Raw genomic sequence first — 19072 nt, 5'->3', positions numbered from 1 at the left:
TTTGGTCCCTTTAATCATCCAACCAAGCTTGAATATTTTCAGTATACATTAATGGTACATTAGACAGGATAAGCAGCATTATAAGATTTTTCCACTGATGACACAGTTGTGTATGGGTCTACACTGACTTGGATGATTGTAGGAATTTACAGAAAGACTTGGGCACAATTTCCACTTTGTGTAACAAATGGCAGTGCTTCACTTCCCTTCCCTTCCCTCTGGGGGTGAAACCCATTTCTCACTAGCTGGTCTGCGCCGTGAATGACAGGAACGCTTGCACCACCACCACCAAGAAGGTATTTTTTGTGGAAACTGTCAAAGACAAGTTTGGCGAAGTGGACTCTCTGAGTAAGATGTAGTCAGATTTGCTGTTGATCAAAGCTACCTCTGTTGCCCAATCTGCTGCCCTACATGCCTGTGACCATCTTGGTGACGTCCTGGTGTCCATTACTCCTCACCAGCCTTTGAATATGGTTCAGGGAGTCATTTTTTATAGGGACCTTGTTCTTCAAATTGTTGAGCTGCATGCCAATCTGGAATAGTGGGGTGTTCATTTTGTCAGGCATATTCAGAAAGGCCGTAAGGACAATAGCATTGATGCTGGTGCCTTTATTTTGGCATTTGAGGGGGATACCGTCCCAGAGAAGGTCGGGGTTACGGTTTATCGTTGTCATGAAACCGTACATCCCGCCACCCATGAGATGATTTTAGTGTCTCCGTTACAGGAACATCTTCCCGCTGTACAGCTGACACTCCATGCGGTGAATGTGGACACCCATTCCAACTGTCTCCGATTGATCCTCCGCTTCAGTTGAAAACTGCACTCTGGCATGCCTTTTTTCAGCACCACAATCTTATCATAGTTTTCTTCAACCTTTGTAAGGCCTACGACATGGATTGGTGCATCACGCCTTACTTGCACTCAGAGTGAGGCTTGTGGTACACCTTCCCAATTTTTGCCAGCCAAATCCTGTCCCACCAGTCGTTCAGAGTTAAGGGTGACACCATTCTCAGCTCTCTGCAGATCCAGGAGAATGGCATGCCACAGTGCTCTGTGTTAAGTATACTTCTTTCCCTCATCACTGTTGATGAGTTGGTCACCCCTACTCTGTATGTGAATGATTTCTGTTCCTGTGCTGGTTCCCACTCAGTGGCCTCTGCAGAGAAACAGCTGCAGAGTGCCATCCAGCACACGCCACATGGATTCTCACACTGTTTTCAATTCTCCTCCATAAAATCGCGGGTGGTACATTTCTATTGCTGTTTTATAATCCGTCCCAGTCCGAAGCTCAAACTGGATGCCAGATACCTGACCGTGATTCCCTTGTTCCATTTCTTGAGTCTTCTTTTTGATAACAATCTTACTAGATAGACTGTATCAATTGGCTATCGACCTGGTTTCCAGTATTGGTTGCAATTTTGTCTCTTTTGCCTGTTCATTAATCCATTTTGGCGTTTAGGTCCCCACTTGAGGTTTGACCTCCACTTCAAAATTTCGTGTTTTTAGTATGAGCCATGTGGGGAAGAACTCCCTCCCTAGCATCTACAGTGTGGATTCCTCTCCCCCTTTCCTTCCCCCAGTCCCTTCCCCACTGTAGCCCGCTTCCACCCTACTAGGTCACCAGCACATGCAGCCAGTCTGTCTGGTGGGGCTGTTATGTACCCATATGGCTGAGCCCCATGATGACACAGGGATCATTACTGATACCTGAGCTGTTCCCTCCCCATGTATGCTTATCTTCTCGGAGAATTGAAACTCCAGGCAACAGCCCCTGTGCCAGACTGCCCTTTCTGTAGCTGGGTGGCATCCATGGAGATAGACCTTGGTTGGAGTGGATGGTATCAGAGCGGATGCTTGGTGCTTGAAGCGAATCAAGCTGCAAAAGAATGGCCGTTCTCAAATGGCCGTCTCTTCGAATGGTGAAGGATCCTTGAATGCTGCCTCGTAAGACCCGGCAACCTTCCTTACCCTGTGGGGGGAGGGCCAGGCTCACCATCTTGGGATGAAACCTTCCCCGTTACCTCGTCTGCACTAGGATGGATGGGGACACATTCACCGCCACAAAGCCATTGTTTTTCGTGGAAAATATAGAGGACAAGTTTGGTGACTTGGAGTCTCTTAGTAAGATTCGGTCGGGCTCCCTGTTGATCAAAGCTTCTTCTGCCACCCAGTCCCCAGCTCTTTGTTCTTGTGATCATCTTGTCGATGTCCTAGTGTCTATTAGTCCTCACAAATCTTTGAATATGGTCCAGGGAGTAATTTTTCATAGGGACGCTATCCTGCAAACTGATGAGGAACTCCGGGCAAATCTGGAGCAGCAGCGTGGCATTTATTTTGTTCGGCGTGTGCAGAAGGGTCACAAAGACAACCGCACTGATAATGGCGCCTTCATTCTGGCTTTTGAGGGGGATAGCCTCCCGGGGAAGGTTAAGGTTATGCGCTACAGATGTGACATGAAGCCGTACATCCCTGCACCTCTGCAGTGCTTTTGGTGCTTGCATTTTGGGCACGTCATCCCGCTGTACGGCAGAACCCTTTGTGTGGTGGCTGGCCACCCACTCCATGAGGGAAGACCCTGTGTTCCACCGCCTGTGTGTGTGAGTTGTGTTGACCACCACTACCCTTGCTCACCGAATTGCCCGGCTTACAAGAGAAAAAAGGAAATCCAAGAGTACAAGTCTCTGGATCACTTGTCTTACGCGGAGGCTTGCCAGAAGTATGAGAGACTCCATCCAGTATCACTGTCTACAACTTTTGCCTCTGTTATTCCTTTCCTCCTCCTCCTCCCACGTCGTTACCCCAGCCCCGTCCCACTCTCGCATCCCCCTCCCCCTGCAGTTCCCACGACCTCCCTTCAGGAAGCTACTTACCCTCCTTGGCCGAAGAAGTGCAGCCCTTCTTGAGCATCTGCCACTGATCGGGCTCTCTCCCAGGACCCCTCTCAGGCCAGAAACTGTTATCACCACTCGGCCACGAGGCACACCATCTGTGCGCCCCAAGTTCGCCTGCTCTCTTTCGGTTCCATATCTTACAGACCCTTCTCCACCTCAGAAGGAGGAGGAGGAGAAGAAGAAGAAGAAGAAACATAAATCCCAAGAAAAGGTGCCCCCAATGCCCCGGAGTTGCCATCTCCCCCTCGCAACCTAAGTCGACATCTTATTTATGGTTGTCGGTGACAACTACTGGCAAGTGTCCAGACCACCTCCTCAGCTGCTTAATGTCTACCTTGGACTCAAGCCACATGATCATGCAGTGGAATTGCAATGGATACTGTCATCACCTATTGGAAATGCAGTGTCTTGTCTCTTATTCTGCATTCTGTCTCTTTCTTTAAGAAACGCATTTCTGTGATGAACACTCTCCGGCTTTTCGTGGTCCTCGGGCATATTGTCGAACTGCGCTGGCCCCGGGGCGGCATCTGGTGGGGCCTGCACTTTGGTTCGCTCTGATGTCATTAGTGACTTGATCCCCCTACGTATAGCGGTTAGAGTGCAAATGAGTCCAGCAATCACCATGTCTATCTCCCTCCAGGTAGGCCACTTGCTCACATTGCACTCTCTACCTTAATCCAGCCACCCCTGCCCCCGTTTCTCCTCCTTGGGGACTACAATGCCCTTCATCCACTGTGGGGGAAGTGTCACTTCAGTGGGTAGGAGTATCCTAATTGACCAACTTATCATGGACCTCGATTTGTGGCTCCTCAATAGTTGTTCCCCTACCCACTTCAGTGCCACTCCATCTCTCTTATTGATTTCATGATCTCCTCCCCTGCCCTCGTGGCTTCCCTACATTGGTCATTCCATGATGATCTTTGTGACAGTGACCACTTTCCAGTGATTCTATCATTTCCCTGCAGCCACCAGGCATACAGGCCCCCACGTTGGGCATTCCACAAGTCCAATTGGCCTTTGTATATGTCTGCTATCCACTTTGACACCCTCCTCTCTAATTCCATTGATGGAGCTGTGCAAAGCACCTCTGCCACTATTCTTCATGCTGCTGGCACTGCTGTCCCCTCTTCACAGGTCTCTTGCACTGCAGCAATTTAAGCGACATGCTACACAGACCAACCTCCTCACTTTTAAGTGTCTCCGTACTAAGGCTCGTTGCCTTATTAAACGGAATAAAAAGAAATGCTGGGAGCACTATGTTTCCTCTCTGGAGTTGTATGCCTCTTCATCACAGGTTTGGTCAAAGCTCCGTAGCCTTCTGGACCGCCAGTGACAGTCAACTGTCCAGGGTCTGAACCTCCAAGGTGTTCTGTGCACTGATCCACTGGTCCTCACAGAACACCTCACAACACACTTTGTGACAGTATCGTTGTTCTGTTCCTACCCTACTACCTTTCACCGGAAGAAATGCACAGTGGAACAGACCCCCTCTGTACCATCCCACACGACATTTAGCCCTATCATACACTCTTTGCAGAATGGGAATTGGTGCAGGCTCGTAGTTCTCCATGTGGCTGTCGAGACACGGCCCCAGGGCCGGATTCCGTCCACGACCAGATGATTTGACACTCAGATTACCCCAGAAGCAACAGCTCCGGAGGGCCTTCAAACACATATGACTCACAGATGCCTTTCCATCACAATGGCAAGACAGTATAGTTTCCCTGTCCTTAAGACCAGGGAAAACCCAACGTCTCTCAACAGCAAGCGCCCAATTAGCCTTACGGATGTACTTTGTAAACTGCTCAAAAGGATGGCCAATTTCAGATTATGTCGGTTACTCGAATCTCAGAGCCTTTTGTCCCCGTATCAATGTGGCTTCCGGGCAGGGCGATCTCCAACTACTACTTGGATCTTGTCGCGGTGTTTTTTGACCTACATAAGGCATATGACATGGCTTGGCGCCATCACATTTTAGTTTCCCACCACGACTGGGGCTCCCGTGGTCCCCTTCGGATTTTTATCCGTGAGTTTTTATCTTACCGGCTTGTCTGGGTTTAAGTTGGCACTTCGCTCAGCACCCCTAAGATTCAGGAGAATGATATCCCATAGGATTCTGTGCTAAGTGTCACACTCTTCCTCATTGCCATCAATGGGCTTGCAACCTCTGTCGGGCCTCTGGTTACCCCCTGTGTTGTACATCGACGATTTTTGCATCTGGTACAGCTCCCATTCAGTAGCATCTGCTGAGTGCCAGCTCCAAGGTGCCATCCAATTGGCCTCTGCGTGGGCCACCGCCCACGGCTTCCACTTTTCTCCCTCCAAAATGCGGGTTATGCATTTTTGTCATCGACTCACAGTACACCTTGACCCAGAACTTTATTTAGGCTACCAGCTCCTCGATGTTGTAGTACAGTCCCGTTTCTTGGGCCTTATTTTTTATAACGAGCTGACACGGCTGCCCCACATTCGTCACCTTGAGACTACATGTATGCAGAAGCTTAATGCTCTCCGCCTCCTGGCCCACACATCTTGGGGTGCAGATCGTTCCACTCTTCTCCATCTTTACCGTGCTCTGGTCGTGTCCAGACTAATTATGGTAATCAGGTTAATGGCTCAGCAGCTCCTTCCACTTAGAAACTCCTTGACCTTGTTCATCATTGTGGAGTGCGTCTGGCTATTGGTGCCTTTCGCACTAGTCCTGTTGATAGTCTCTTCACAGAAGCGGGGATTCCTCCTCTACACATCCGACAGAGCCAACTCCTCGTTTCTTACACAATCGCCATTCGCCAATTCCCTGACCGTCCTGTGTACCCCGTGCTTTACGCTAATGAGGGATGTCTCCCTCCTAACATCTGCCCACGGGTGGGATTGCCGGTTGGCATGCACCTCACTTCTCTCTGTCGGGATCACCATCTCCACTCACTGGACTGCACCCCATGTCTTTCCATCCATAAACACCCTGTCCCCCTCCTTGGATGGTGACTAGACCACAGATTAAGATTGATCTATTCCAGGGCCCTAAAGTCTCTGTTGCGCCTATGGTTTTCCAGTGCTATGTCTGTGCCATCCTTGCAGAGTTCCAGGGTGCCACCATCTTTTACACCAATGTTTCTAAGACTACTGATAAGTGGGATACGCTTTCACGTCTCCTACTGACTTTGAGCACCATTTATTGCTGGGATCATGTAGTGTGTTCACAACGGAGCTTCTAGCCATTCACAGGGCCCTTCTTTTTGCTTCTCAGGCCTCCCTCAACAGTGTTTTAATTTGTTCAGACTCCATGAGCAGCCTGCAGGCTATCGACTGGTGCTACTCTCGTCACACATTGGTCTCTGCTATCCGTGTACTTCTCTCTGCCCTTGAGCGTACCACCTGTTCAGTCATCTTTATCTGGGTCAAGTCATTTGGGCATCCAAGGGAATGAATTGGCTGACCGTTTGGCTAGAGATGCAGATACTTACTCTCATTTCCTTTCATGATGCCAGCTGCAGATCTATGTCAAATCTCTTCTTTCCGCAATAGTGGAATGCCATCTGGAGCACTGCTGCTCATAGTAATAAACTCCACACAATCAAGGAGTCTACTGCAGTTTGGCGCTCTTCTTTCCACTCCTTTCGGAAGGAGTCCACTGTTTTATGCCGTATATGCATTGGTCAGGGTGTATACGACCCGGGACAACCTGGAGATCCGGGAAAAACTCGGGGAATTTTTTCATCCGGGAGAAAACCGGAATAAAACACGGGATATTTTTAGGATTCCGGGAATTTTTCATTGTTTTAGTTTTCAGTTAAATTTTTGTAATTTTGACTGGTAAGAACTGATACTCTAACAAAGGATATTACTCTATCCCGCTGCTGCTGAATAATACTTTAACAATAAAACATAAACGAGAGAAAGAAACGAAAATAACTTAAATTGCAAAGGAAATGCTCCATATGCGACGACGCACGTTGCTCGTGCAAGCGGGAAAAGGGGGCGTCAAATTCATATTCTTGAGGAAAAAAAACTTGTTTCCCAAAGCACCTAGCATCCAGCGCACTTTTGCCTATCGATTATTCATACGATTTTTAAACGCTTCCCTGTTGGTTTTTGAACATTTTTGAACTCATTTTAAGTTGATTTCTGAATGAATCATAAGTTGACTTTTGAATGCATGCATAGTGTACGTGATGTCTCTGTCAAGAGAATCCTCGTCGCTTCTAGAAATAAACTTTCCGCAGACAAAAAACGGGACGGGGCAATACGAACTGAGGGAGTAAAGCCGAACGGATGAATGCCAATCGTTGTCTGATTACGTCATTGATTGGGTTTGCGAGTGATCAGCGTTGTTATAACTACCAGCGGAATCCATAGATCGAGACTACAAGGGTGGAAGTAAACGGCTAACAGGAATAACAGGCGAGTAAGATTACGTATTATCTTCTTGTAGTAGCCAAGAAAATGAAATTTTGACTGAAAATTTTTGGCCAGATCGCTACACTAGTAAGGACCAGTAGTACAGTCCCCTGCTAGCAGTCGCTAAGTTCTGTTCTGGAAGTAACGTGTTGTACGAACACCTAACTGGAGAATAATCGCGGGATAACTAAACCTGTGATTCTGGCAGGATTAGTGAAGTTAATCGGTGAACAAATTTTGACAGTGGCAGAAATAGCTACAGAATTGGTGATTACAAAATTGTTTGTTAGAACGAGGAAGGAGAAGAAACCGGGACATCACACAAATTATGGAAGAATAAGACTATTCCAAATTTATATAAAAATTTCGTAATACTACTTTTCGATCTCATGCTTGAGAACCTCGTGCGTATAAATGAAATGTGAAACTGTTCCCTAACATAAAGCTTTTTGCTTGTAGTAGGCCTAATAGGCATTTGATATTGGTACTTATTGGATTATATTCTGTTGTGTTATAAAAATGGCCATTTGTGCCAAAACAGTCTCGTTTATTTGGTGTGTTACATAATTGCTGCCATATTAGAAAGGCATATTTTGTTGTATCTAGCAGACAGTGACAAACCCCCCTGCGGGTCCGGGGTAAGAATAGGCCCGAGGTATTCCTGCCTGTCGTAAGAGGTGACTAAAAGGAGTTTCAACCGTTTCAGCCTTCCATGTGATGGTCCCCCTTGGGGTTTGACCTCCATTTTTCAAAATTCTACAGAAGTACGAGCCTTTTGGGGAAGGACACCTTACGTGGTGTCTCACTGGTCCTCAGTGCACTACGACCTTGGCACTCTGCATTTTAACGGCGTTGTAACCACACCCACTATTCCTCAAATTGGGCCTAAACGCCTGATGGGTTGCACAAGTTACGCCCATAGTGCGTCCCCATCTGCACCTACGATCATGCTGGACTTTCCATGGCACCCGAGATCCAGCACGGTAGCCAGCCCGTTGTGGTGGGGTCGTCATGTACCCTCTAGGTTGTAGCCCCCTGACAACACAGGGATCGTACTGCCGATACCTGAGCTGCACCCTCTCCATGTCGGCCAAGGAGTAGATGTCCGTCTCCTTGGGGCATCAGGACTCCCTGCAACGGTCATCCTGCCAGGTGGCCCTTGCTAAGGCTGGGTGGCACCTGTGGGGAGAGCCCCTGGTCGGAGTGGGTGGTATCGGGGCGGACGTTTCGCAGATGAAACGTTAACATGTATCGGGTCACTCTGCGGCCGAGTCTTTTAAAAAGAAAAGTACTATCTCTGGTTCTGGTTCTCCTGCCCTTTCCCCCTTGGCCACTCCCTGGGAGGAAGGACAGGCCCGCCGGCTTGGGGTGAAGTACTTCCCCCGCTATTTAGTCTGTTCTCGGACCGATGGAGGGACGTTCGCCACCTCCAAGCCCATGTTCTTTGTCCAGCACATCGAGGACATCTTCGGGGAAATCAAGGCTCTCAGTAAAATGCGTTCGGGGTCCGTTCTCATAAAGACCACCACCGCCACTCAGTCGGCGGTGCTCCAGGCGTGCGATCGACTAGGGGACACCCCAGTGTCCATTGTCCCGCATCTGGCACTGAATAGGACGCATGGGGTTATTTTCATCTGGACTCCTGCTGCAATCTGATAAGGAGCTCAGGGCCAACCTGGAGCGCCGAGGTGTGCATTTCGTCCGGCAAGTCCAGCGCGGCCCCAAAGACCGTCGCATCGACACCGGGGCCTTTATCCTCGCCTTCGAGGGGGACGTTCTCCTGGAGAAGGTAAAGGTGATGTGCTACCGGTGCGACGTGCGACCTTACGTCCCGCCTCCTATGCGCTGCTTTCGGTGTTTGCGCTTTGGGCACATGTCGTCACGGTGTGAGGCTGAGCCCCTTTGTGGCGATTGTGGACGTCCTCTTCATGACGAACATACATGCACCCCACCACCTCGGTGCCTCAATTGTCCTGGCATGCACTCGCCTAGATCTTTAGACTGCCCCGCGTATCAGACGGAGAAGAAGATTCAAGAATTAAAAACTTTGGATCGCCTCTCTTATTCTGAGGCCAGGAATAAGTATGACCGCCTCCATCTCGTGACGTTGACAACTTCGTTTGCCTCAGTCGTGTCCACTCCTTCCACAGTATCCTCACCCCTATCCTGTCCCCCCTCCACCTCCTCACCCCCTCCGGGGTCTATGCCTCCGCCTCCCAAATCCCTCCCTTCCAAATCATCCTCCCTCACGGCCCTCTGCCCCAGGGGCCACCCTCCCTCCTCCTCCCCCTCCGCTGCCTGAGAAGCAATCCTCTTCTCAGGCATCCATCGGGGAAACGTTCCGGACCCCGGCTTCCGAGGTCGGGCATTCCAAAACAGACCCCGCGCGTAGGACCTTCTTCGGGTCCAGCCCACCATCCCGGTGCCTCATCGGACTTCCCAGAAGGCCTCCAAGAAGAAGTCTTTATCCCCCTCTCCACCCCGGCGCATTTCGTCTGACGCTCCATCCGTGAGTCACAGCTCCCGGCAGTCCTCAGTTTCACTGGGACACTCTGCTGCCAGGCGCTCAGCTGGCCTCTCATCGGTGAATGATGCTGCCCCTCCTACGCAACCCGGGAAAGCGGCCGTAGCTGGCGACGACTCGATGGAACAGGATCCGCCTCCCGCCGGTTGTAGCATTGTTCCCTCGAAACCTGGCCCTCTGCGGCCGTCGAGGTGACCAGCTCTTCACCCGTTTCATTCCCCCTTTTTTCTGACTAGCGATGGCTTTGTTACATTGGAACATAAGAGGTATTCGATCTAATCGGGAGGAAATACAACTGCTCCTCCGCCTGCACTGTCCGCTCGTACTTGGTCTTCAGGAAACCAAGTTGCGCCCAACTGACCGTATTGCTTTTCCCCACTATACCTCGGAGCGGTCTGACCTCACCCCTGCGGACAGTATTCCAGCTCATGGTGGGGTCATGTTGCTCGTTCGGGACGATGTCTATTACCATCCCATCCCATTGACCACCCCACTCCAAGCAATAGCTGTCCGTATTACTCTTTCTGCCTCGACATGATGCACCTGATTGTTCAGCTTCCTCCGCCGTTTTTATTGTTTGGCGACTTCAATGCCCATCATCCCCTTTGGGGCTCTCCTGCATCCTGTCAGAGAGGCTCCCTCTTGGCGGATGTCTTCAACCATCTCAATCTTGTCTGCCTCAATACTGGCGCCCCGACTTTCCTCTCGGACTCTACTCGTACCTACTCCCACTTGGACCTCTCGATCTGTTCTACCACTCTTGCCCGTCGGTTCGAGTGGTATGTCCTTTCTGACACCTATTCGAGTGACCACTTCCCCTGTGTCGTTCGTCTCCTGCACCACACCCCATCCCCACGTCCGTCGAGCTGGAACATACCAAAAGCTGACTGGGGACTTTACTCCTCCCTGGTGACCTTTCCGGACCACGATTTTCTCAGTTGTGGCTGTTATCATCCATGCTGCCGAGCGTTCCATTCCTCGTACTACCTCTTTTTCACGTCGCGTTTCCGTCCCCTGGTGGAATGAGGCTTGTAGAGACGCTATCCGTGCTCGACGACGTGCTTTACGCACCTTTCGCCGCCATCCTACGTTGGCGAATTGTATTGGATACAAACGACTCCGAGCGCAATGCCGTAGAGTCATCAAAGACAGCAAAAAAGCTTGTTGGGCCTCTTTCACCAGCTCCTTTAACAGTTTTACTCCCTCTTCTGTCATCTGGGGTGGCCTGCGCCGGCTGTCAGGCATTAAGGCCCATTCCTCGGTACCTGACCTGACTTCAGGTAATGAGGTCCTTGTTGATCCTGTGGATGTCTCCAACGCCTTTGGCCGCTTTTTTGCGGAGGTTTCAAGCTCCGCTCATTACCACCCTGCCTTCCTTCCCAGGAAAGAGGCAGAAGAGGCTCGGCGACCTTCCTTCCACTCGCTGAATCTGGAAAATTATAATGCCCCCTTTACTATGCGGGAACTCGAACGTGCACTTGCACTGTCGTGGTCCTCTGCTCCGGGGCTAGATGCCATTCACATTCAGATGCTGGCCCACCTTTCTCCAGCAGGCAAAAGCTTCCTTCTTCGTACCTACAATCACGTCTGGACCGGAGGTCAGGTCCCCATGTGTTGGCGTGACGTTGTTGTTCCTATACCCAAACTCGGGAAGGATAGACACCTTCCTTCTAGTTACTGCCCCATTTCTCTTACAAGCTGTGTCTGTAAGGTGATGGAGCGCATGGTTAACGCTCGGTTAGTTTGGATTCTTGAATCACGACGGCTACTTCCCAGTGTTCAATGCGGCTTTCATCACCGCCGCTTTGCTGTTGACCACCTTGTGACCTTGTCGACATTCATCATGAACAACTTTTTGCGAAAGCGCCAAACGGTAGCCGTGTTCTTCTGTTTGGAGAAGGCTTATGATACCTGTTGGAGAGGAGGTATCCTCCGCACTATGCACAGGTGGGGTCTACGCGGTCACCTGCCCCTTTTTATTGATTCCTTTTTAACAGATCGAAAGTTTAGGGTACGTGTGGGTTCCGTATTGTCCGACGTCTTCCTCCAGGAGAACGGAGTGCCTCAGGGCTCCGTCTTGAGCGTAGCCATTTTTGCCATAGCGATCAATCCAATTATGGATTGCATTCCACGTAATGTCTCAGGCTCTCTTTTTGTCGATGACTTCGCGATCTACTGCAGTGCCCGGAGAACATGCCTCCTGGAGCGCTGCCTTCAGCGTTGTCTAGACAGCCTATACTCATGGAGCGTGGCAAATGGCTTCCGGTTCTCTGAAGAGAAGACGGTTTGTATCAACTTTTGGCGATATAAAGCGTTCCTTCCGCCATCCTTACATCTCGGTCCCGTTGTTCTCCCATTCGTGGAAACAACTAAGTTTCTAGGGCTCACACTGGACAGGAAACTTTGTTGGTCTCCGCACGTCTCTTATTTGGCGGCCCGTTGTACACGTTCCCTTAATGTCCTCAGAGTTCTTAGTGGTTCATCTTGGGGAGCGGTTCGCACTGTCCTGCTTTGCTTGTATCGGTCCATAGTCCGATCAAAGCTGGATTATGGGAGCCTCGTCTACTCGTCTGCTAGGCCATCCCACTTACGCCGTCTCAACTCCATCCACCATTGGGGGTTACGTCTTGCGACCGGAGCATTCTACACTAGTCCCGTCGAGAGTCTTTATGCTGAAGCTGCCGAATTACCATTGACCTACCGGCGCGGCGTACTGCTTTGTTGGTATGCCTGCCGGCTGTTGTCAATGCCCGACCACCCCTCTTATCAGACCTCCTTCGCCGATTCTCTCGACCGTCAGTATGGGTTGTATGTGTCTGCCCTGCTGCCCCCTGGAGTCCGCTTCCGTCGCCTGCTTCGACAATTGGCTTTTGCCCTCCCTACCACCTTCAGAGAGGGTTAGAGTCCGACACCACCGTGGCTCCAGGCTCCAGTTCATATTTATCTCGACCTCAGCTCGCTCCCGAAGGAGGGTACTCCGGCTGCAGTGTATTGCTCACGGTTTGTCGAACTTCGTGCGCGACTTGTCAGTCACACCTTTATTTACACTGATGGCTCCAAAACTGACGATGGTGTCGGCTGTGCCTCTGTCGTCGGGGCCGGCACCTGTAAATACCAGCTCCTCGACCAGTGTTCCAGCTTTACGGCCGAGCTTTTTGCTCTCCATCTGGCCGTTCAGTATGCTCGCCGCCACCGCCATTCATCGTATGTACTCTGCTCTGATTCACTCAGTGCTCTTCAGAGCCTTGGAGCTCCATATCCGGTTCATCCCTTGGTGCAACGGATCCAGCAGTCCCTCCATTCTTCTGCTTTTGATGGCTCTCCTGTCAGCTTTCTGTGGGTTCCCGTCCATGTAGGAGTGCCTGGGAATGAGGCTGCTGATGCTGCAGCCAAGGCTGCAGTCCTCCTGCCTCGGCCAGTCTCCCATTGTGTCCCGTCATCTGACATTGGTGGGGTTGTTTGTAAGAGGCTTGAGTCTTTGTGGTGGGATACTTGGTCATCACTTCAAGAAAACAAGCTCCAGGCAGTAAAACTGTTCCCAACTGCTTGGACAACCTCCTCCCGACCATCTCGGCGAGAAGAGGTCCTTCTGACCAGGTTGCGGATTGGGCATTGCCGGTTTAGCCACCGCTACCTACTCTCCGGTGACCCAGCCCCGCAGTGCCCTTGTGTGGTCATGCATTAACAGTGCGCCATGTTTTATTGTCGTGTCCCCGCTTTAGTGAATCTCGTGTTGTCCTGTCCCTGCCATCTACTTTACCGGATATTTTAGCTGATGACGCTCGAGCAGCTGTTCGTGTTCTTCGTTTCATTACTTTGACTGGCTTGTCCAAAGACATCTAACTCCTTCACTTATTTTATCTGCATCTTTGTCAGAACATTCTGGGGTCCCCCCCCCTCCTTTAGTTTTACTAGATTCTATGTGCTCTAACGATTGTGACTGGGCACTAATGACCTCAGTAGCTGAGGGCACTTAAACCCCAAAAAAAAAAAAAAAAAAAAAAAAAAAAAAAAATCAAGAAACCACACCGGTCTTGGGTACTATTTGTATTAACAGATTTTTCAGTATTAGATAACGACATTTCGATTTTTCATGTAGCAAAACGTTTGACGAACTTTGATGATGTAATAGATTCTTTCACAGAAAGGAAAGCATGCCATGTAAAGCTGTAGCAAGATTAGAGAGAAAAAAAATGCTAGGAGCTACGGTTTGAAGAAATGTGTAATTTCTTGCTTATCTCTTGTCAGTGTTGGTTTTATATATCCTATATTTAATTTTATGTCACACAAAACTGCAAGTTATTAACTAATGGGCAATAAAGAATTCAGGTTTTCTGAAGAGTTCTTGTTCTCTCGATTGCAAATAATCCCATCCGCTATTAATTGCGAGATTTTTTAAAAGAGGGGCAGGCTGTCAAACCGGCCGACTGGGAGTAGGAGAGGCACCACAGGACATCTCAGTTACCACTCTCCTGAATATAGTTTGGACGTGGGGTAGAAAAATACTTTAGGAACAGGTGTGGCACTGCACTTTGGCATACTTATGACCAAATAATATGTCTTACATTTCCTCGAATATACATGTTTTATGTTTCAGACTCATCAGAAAGATGTGCGCTACAAGATAAACATATTTTGAAAATTCGATGTTTTTTTTTTTGACCCGGTTCGCAAATATCGTAGGTCCGGGGCTGATGCACAGAACAGTCTGAGTTATAGTAGGTAGTCTCCACGTGACCCGTGTTTACATTTTGTGATTTTACTGTTTCTCCTATCTGTGGCCGCGAGCTATCAAGTGAATTAAAACATATTCACATAATTACGGAAGGCTGAAATATGTCATTAGTTTCAGATTTTATTTTATTTACACGTTTCTGACACTCGAGCATTAATTGCCTTACGGAACAATGAAGTTATTTTTGTCTGTTTGGCTGAAGAAATTTGACTTTTGTTAACCTTTTCCGCAGAGGCAGTCAATGTATTTGAAACGAAATGTTTAATTCCACAATTCTGGCTAGTTTCAACTGTTCGCTGTATTTCAAGTGCACGTTTTCATTCATTTTATAGCACGTACGGCATTATGCCGTAATAAAGAACCAAACATGGTATAATACAGTACCGGTGTTCCAAGAAAATTTACATTCCGAAAACCACACTGAAAAGCTTAATATCAGGTCGAGGCCTACATCATTGGGAATCTGGACATATGAATGTGCCCTTTAAGTGTGCACTTTAAATGTTCACATTTTAATATGGTTCACAAAATTCCGATGCTCATGCAGCATCCTCTGATGTCTTGTTTCTTTTATGACATAATGTATGATCTTTCAATGTTCTACACGTACGTACACACGGGCTTCCTACGTTATGATAGCTACCCAAGTGCAGTCTCGCTCATTATCTACGCTCTCTGACAACTGCTGAAACGAACACATTTCTAACAGGTCACGGGAAAATATTGCGAACGGTGGTTTGAAAAGCGTTACTTTCAAAGTAAATATCCTTTTACGTAAGTTGACCTATGTGCAAAAATGTACCATGAATTTATTAAATCACAGAACGTTTGACTCTCAATTAAAAATCAATTCTTTGATGACGATCCATTTAGAAGACTTTCGAACCCTGAAGATCAGACATTTATGTCATTAGTAAAAATTTTACTGGCACGTTTGTGTGATATATCTTAAAAGTGTAACATGCATAAAAAAGATCAAGCGTATATGCGAAAGCTTAACTTCTCTTGCAGCTTGAGACCAGTATTATATGCAAAAGCTTTGCGTTTCTTGTAGCAACACTGTGTATATTAAACTATTAACTTTCCCTGTTTGTGAGTTCGTGCTACTTAACAGTGATGTTGCTGTTGGCTGACTACATCACGTGTCATATGCTCCGAATATCCACTGTCATCGGCTGGCGAGATCATGTGACATGAGCTACGAACGGCTTACAAAAGCGCATCGAAATCACTATTTCAATGATTCGGAATGTAACATGCGGTGTTTGGTGGAATTCCAATGTATACTTGCATAATACGAAAATACGCAGCGTACATGTTGCTGCACATTAAAGATATTTCCAAAAGGTGTCTTTTTCCCTGAGTTTCGTTTTCTAAAGTGCCGGGAAATTGTATGCCCGTGTATAAAACCATAATCATTCAAAGGATTGATAAGGGAAAATATTCTGTCATCCGGGAGAAAGTGTAATTTTAACCGGGAAATCCGGGAATATTTTTTCCTTGTCCACGTATACACCCTGATTGGTCATACCTGGCTCACCCATTGTTTCCTCCTACATAACTACCCACCCCCACAATGTGTTTGTGGAGCCATACTGATGATATCTCACATATTGGTGGAATGTCCCCTTCTTTCAGCCTTTCGTGTTAAGTATAGTTTCTCCGGTTCCTTAAATTTAATGTTAGCAGAAGCTCCATGGATGGTTGAACTGTTCCTTGGTTTTCTCTGTGAAAGTGGTTTTTGTTTCAAGATGTAAGGTCTCCTTTAATTTTGGAGCAGGGGCAGGTTTGTTGTAGTTGGGACTTCTTTTACGGTCTTCTCAGTCTGGCATGCAGTTCAGCATCAGTATCAAAGCTTTGGGTAGTGAGCCACGTCTTCACTGCTGGGGCAAGCTGGCGGTCACTCTGAGCACCTCACAAATGGCAGAATTTATACTGCTGTGCACATTTTAACACAACACAAAAAGCAAAGTAGCAGAGACACTGACTACACGTTACCACCGCTAGATACGTGCTGAATTTACGAACGCTGTGGCACGAAGATGGCAGCTGTAGCTTCACTCACTGGTGCAATATACCAAAATGGATATCCCTCTTATGACAGAGATCAAATACAATGCAGTGTCATGTACAGTAGTAATGTTGCTGAGCCGCTGCTGAATTTTCCAAGGAGCCTCTGATTGATTGTTGTATTTGCTTTTATCGTTAAGCTACTGAATGACATAGCTCTTTTATCTTTCTCCATAGGTGTTCATCACCTGCTACATCAGGTTCACAGTCAGATGCCACCACAGTGAATTCTCCAGCTGCGGAGCTCACACCAGAACACCTCACTCCTGTGACATGGTCTGGGAGTTTGGACACGGTGAGGGACACAGGCTACACACACTGTGAAAGAAGAAAAGTGGTATATATCTGGGAAGTTATGGGCTTACTTAACTGGCCCAAGGGCAGAAATTTTGTCTCATCGGCACCTTTTTGGCATCCTGAGACAATTCAGTGGGAGCTGAGACTCTACAACCGTGGAGAAAAGTATCATGTGAAGTTAAAGCTGTTAGAAAATAAAGCTGCTGGGGATGTAAGGGTGGGTCAGAGCTTCACTTCAGATCACCAAAAAGGGGGAAATTAAGTAGTGTGGAAGACATAATCATTAAAGAAGGGTCAGAGGGGAAACGTTTTTTTTTTATTTTCGAAAACTTTTGAGGACGTGTGTACATTAAAATATGAAATCAGTTTGGTGTGTGCAGTGCAGCAGTGTGGAGTAGCAGTTAAGCCAGCACCGCAGTCCGGTCTCAAAAAGGATCTGCATTTCCTGCTAGAGTCTGGAAATTCTGCAGATTTTAAATTGTGTACCGGGAATGTGGAGACAGGAGCACACAGAGCGATACTGGCGGCACGTAGCCCCTTCTTCGCCCGTGTGCTGCGGCTCGACTCTGAGGTGTCGAAGGAGAGCCAGTTAGAGGTCCCAGATGTGAAGCCCGAAGTGTTGGCTGAGATTCTGCGTTATATATACACTGGAAGTGTGAAAAATCTGGGTGACTCCACAGCAGAACTCCTAGTGGCAGCTCACAGGTTTGAGCTTTGCGACCTGAAGAGGGAGTGCGCCACTCGCCTGTCGGGGCAGCTCACTGTGGATAATGCTGTCACTACAGCTGTCTGTGCCATTGAGAACCAGTGCGGCGAATTGTTAAACTCATCTGTGGAGTTCATCCGATTACATTTCAAGCGGGTGGTGGGCACCGCCAAGTGGATTGAAGCCATTGGCACACACCCGGCAGCTCTCAAGAAAATCAGTCAACGGGTAGCAGCAGCTGGAAAAAACACACTGGTTTTTAAAACATTTTGAACATATTACATGTCAGCACCCACTAGTTACACTGAATTTTCCAGGTTTAAAGCACCTGCTGTTTTTCTTGAAAACCATGGATTGTAATTTTGATTTCTTTTTGTAATTTGAAATGCATTTTAGACATACCCAGTGCTCTTATTCTGGGGGAATGCTTGGGGCTCGTACCAATAAACTTTTATGTCTGCGAAGTAACTTTTTTTATTTGGTGTTTTAGAACTTAGGTTTGTCAGATTTATTTCATGAACTTAAATTTATTTAATTTTGTTTTGCATTGGTGATTGCAGTACGAATGACACTAGTGCAGTCTGTGGTGGGTAAAGCGATAAATTTGTTTTAAACATTTTGAAACAGCAGGCAATTGTTCTTAAATAATTGAATCGCTGGCAGCCAGTCAGTAAGTCTACTTTCTTGTGCTGTAAGATGACATGCAGTATACGCGGCATGCTTGGTTATTCACTTACTGTTTGCTTCTTGCTGGTTGTGCTCGTGATTGTATGATGTATCCCTCTTATTGTATGTTAGCTCAGAGGTTAAGGTAAGAAGCGCAGCAAAACAACACACTATTTTACTTATTCTTCTGCAGCTAAAGGGCTAAAACTTAACAATAATTGTTGTGTGAATGAAAACAGTTAACTGATTAAATTAAAAACATAAGTCTCCAAATAGCTCAACTGGTTTTATGTAATATAACTAACCCATATACAAACACAGCAATCAGTCTCATTAGATAGAATCAAATCTCCAAAGGCACAAGAAAATTCCACTGCCATAAATCAGTGAATGTGTGTGTACATAGGTTTCTATTAAGCTATAATTACTTTACATTCAGTAATAAAATTTACACACAGAAGAATGGTCTTCCAAGTGGTCGACGTTAGCAGATACAAAAAGTTACAGTGTCTGACACCACTATACACATGTCATCTTACCACCCAGTATCATACAAATGTACTGCTTACAAGTCATTCATTTTCAAAGCCAATACTGTGATGCTTAATAAAAGTGAGGATCATGTGGAACTCACTGCAATCTGAAAATAGCAGAAGTCAATTGGTATGATAAAGTAGTCTCTCGTAGGTAGAATTAAAACCAGTGGACATACAGGACTTCAGATAGAAACCATCATCTGCATACCACGCTGTGCAGCTCTGTATAGAGGTTAAACAGAGATTTT

The 19072-nt window shown here is 47.5% G+C and overlaps 1 protein-coding gene across 1 annotated transcript in view; it reads left to right on the top strand.

The window, feature by feature from the left end:
- The window catches only part of LOC124717124 (speckle-type POZ protein-like), an 86854-nt gene extending 68768 nt beyond the window's left edge, over window positions 1-18086 (top strand). The window contains exon 3 of the mRNA XM_047243857.1: window positions 16797-18086. Within this exon, the coding sequence (XP_047099813.1) occupies window positions 16797-17178 (382 nt within the window). The 3' untranslated portion in view covers window positions 17179-18086. The remainder of the gene's footprint in view (window positions 1-16796) is intronic.
- The last annotated feature ends 986 nt before the right edge of the window (window positions 18087-19072 follow it).

Source organism: Schistocerca piceifrons, chromosome 9 (genome assembly GCF_021461385.2).
Source record: "Schistocerca piceifrons isolate TAMUIC-IGC-003096 chromosome 9, iqSchPice1.1, whole genome shotgun sequence".
NCBI lineage: Eukaryota > Metazoa > Arthropoda > Insecta > Orthoptera > Acrididae > Schistocerca > Schistocerca piceifrons.
Note: the sequence above shows the minus strand (reverse complement) of the source record. Positions and strands in the feature narration are given on the sequence as shown.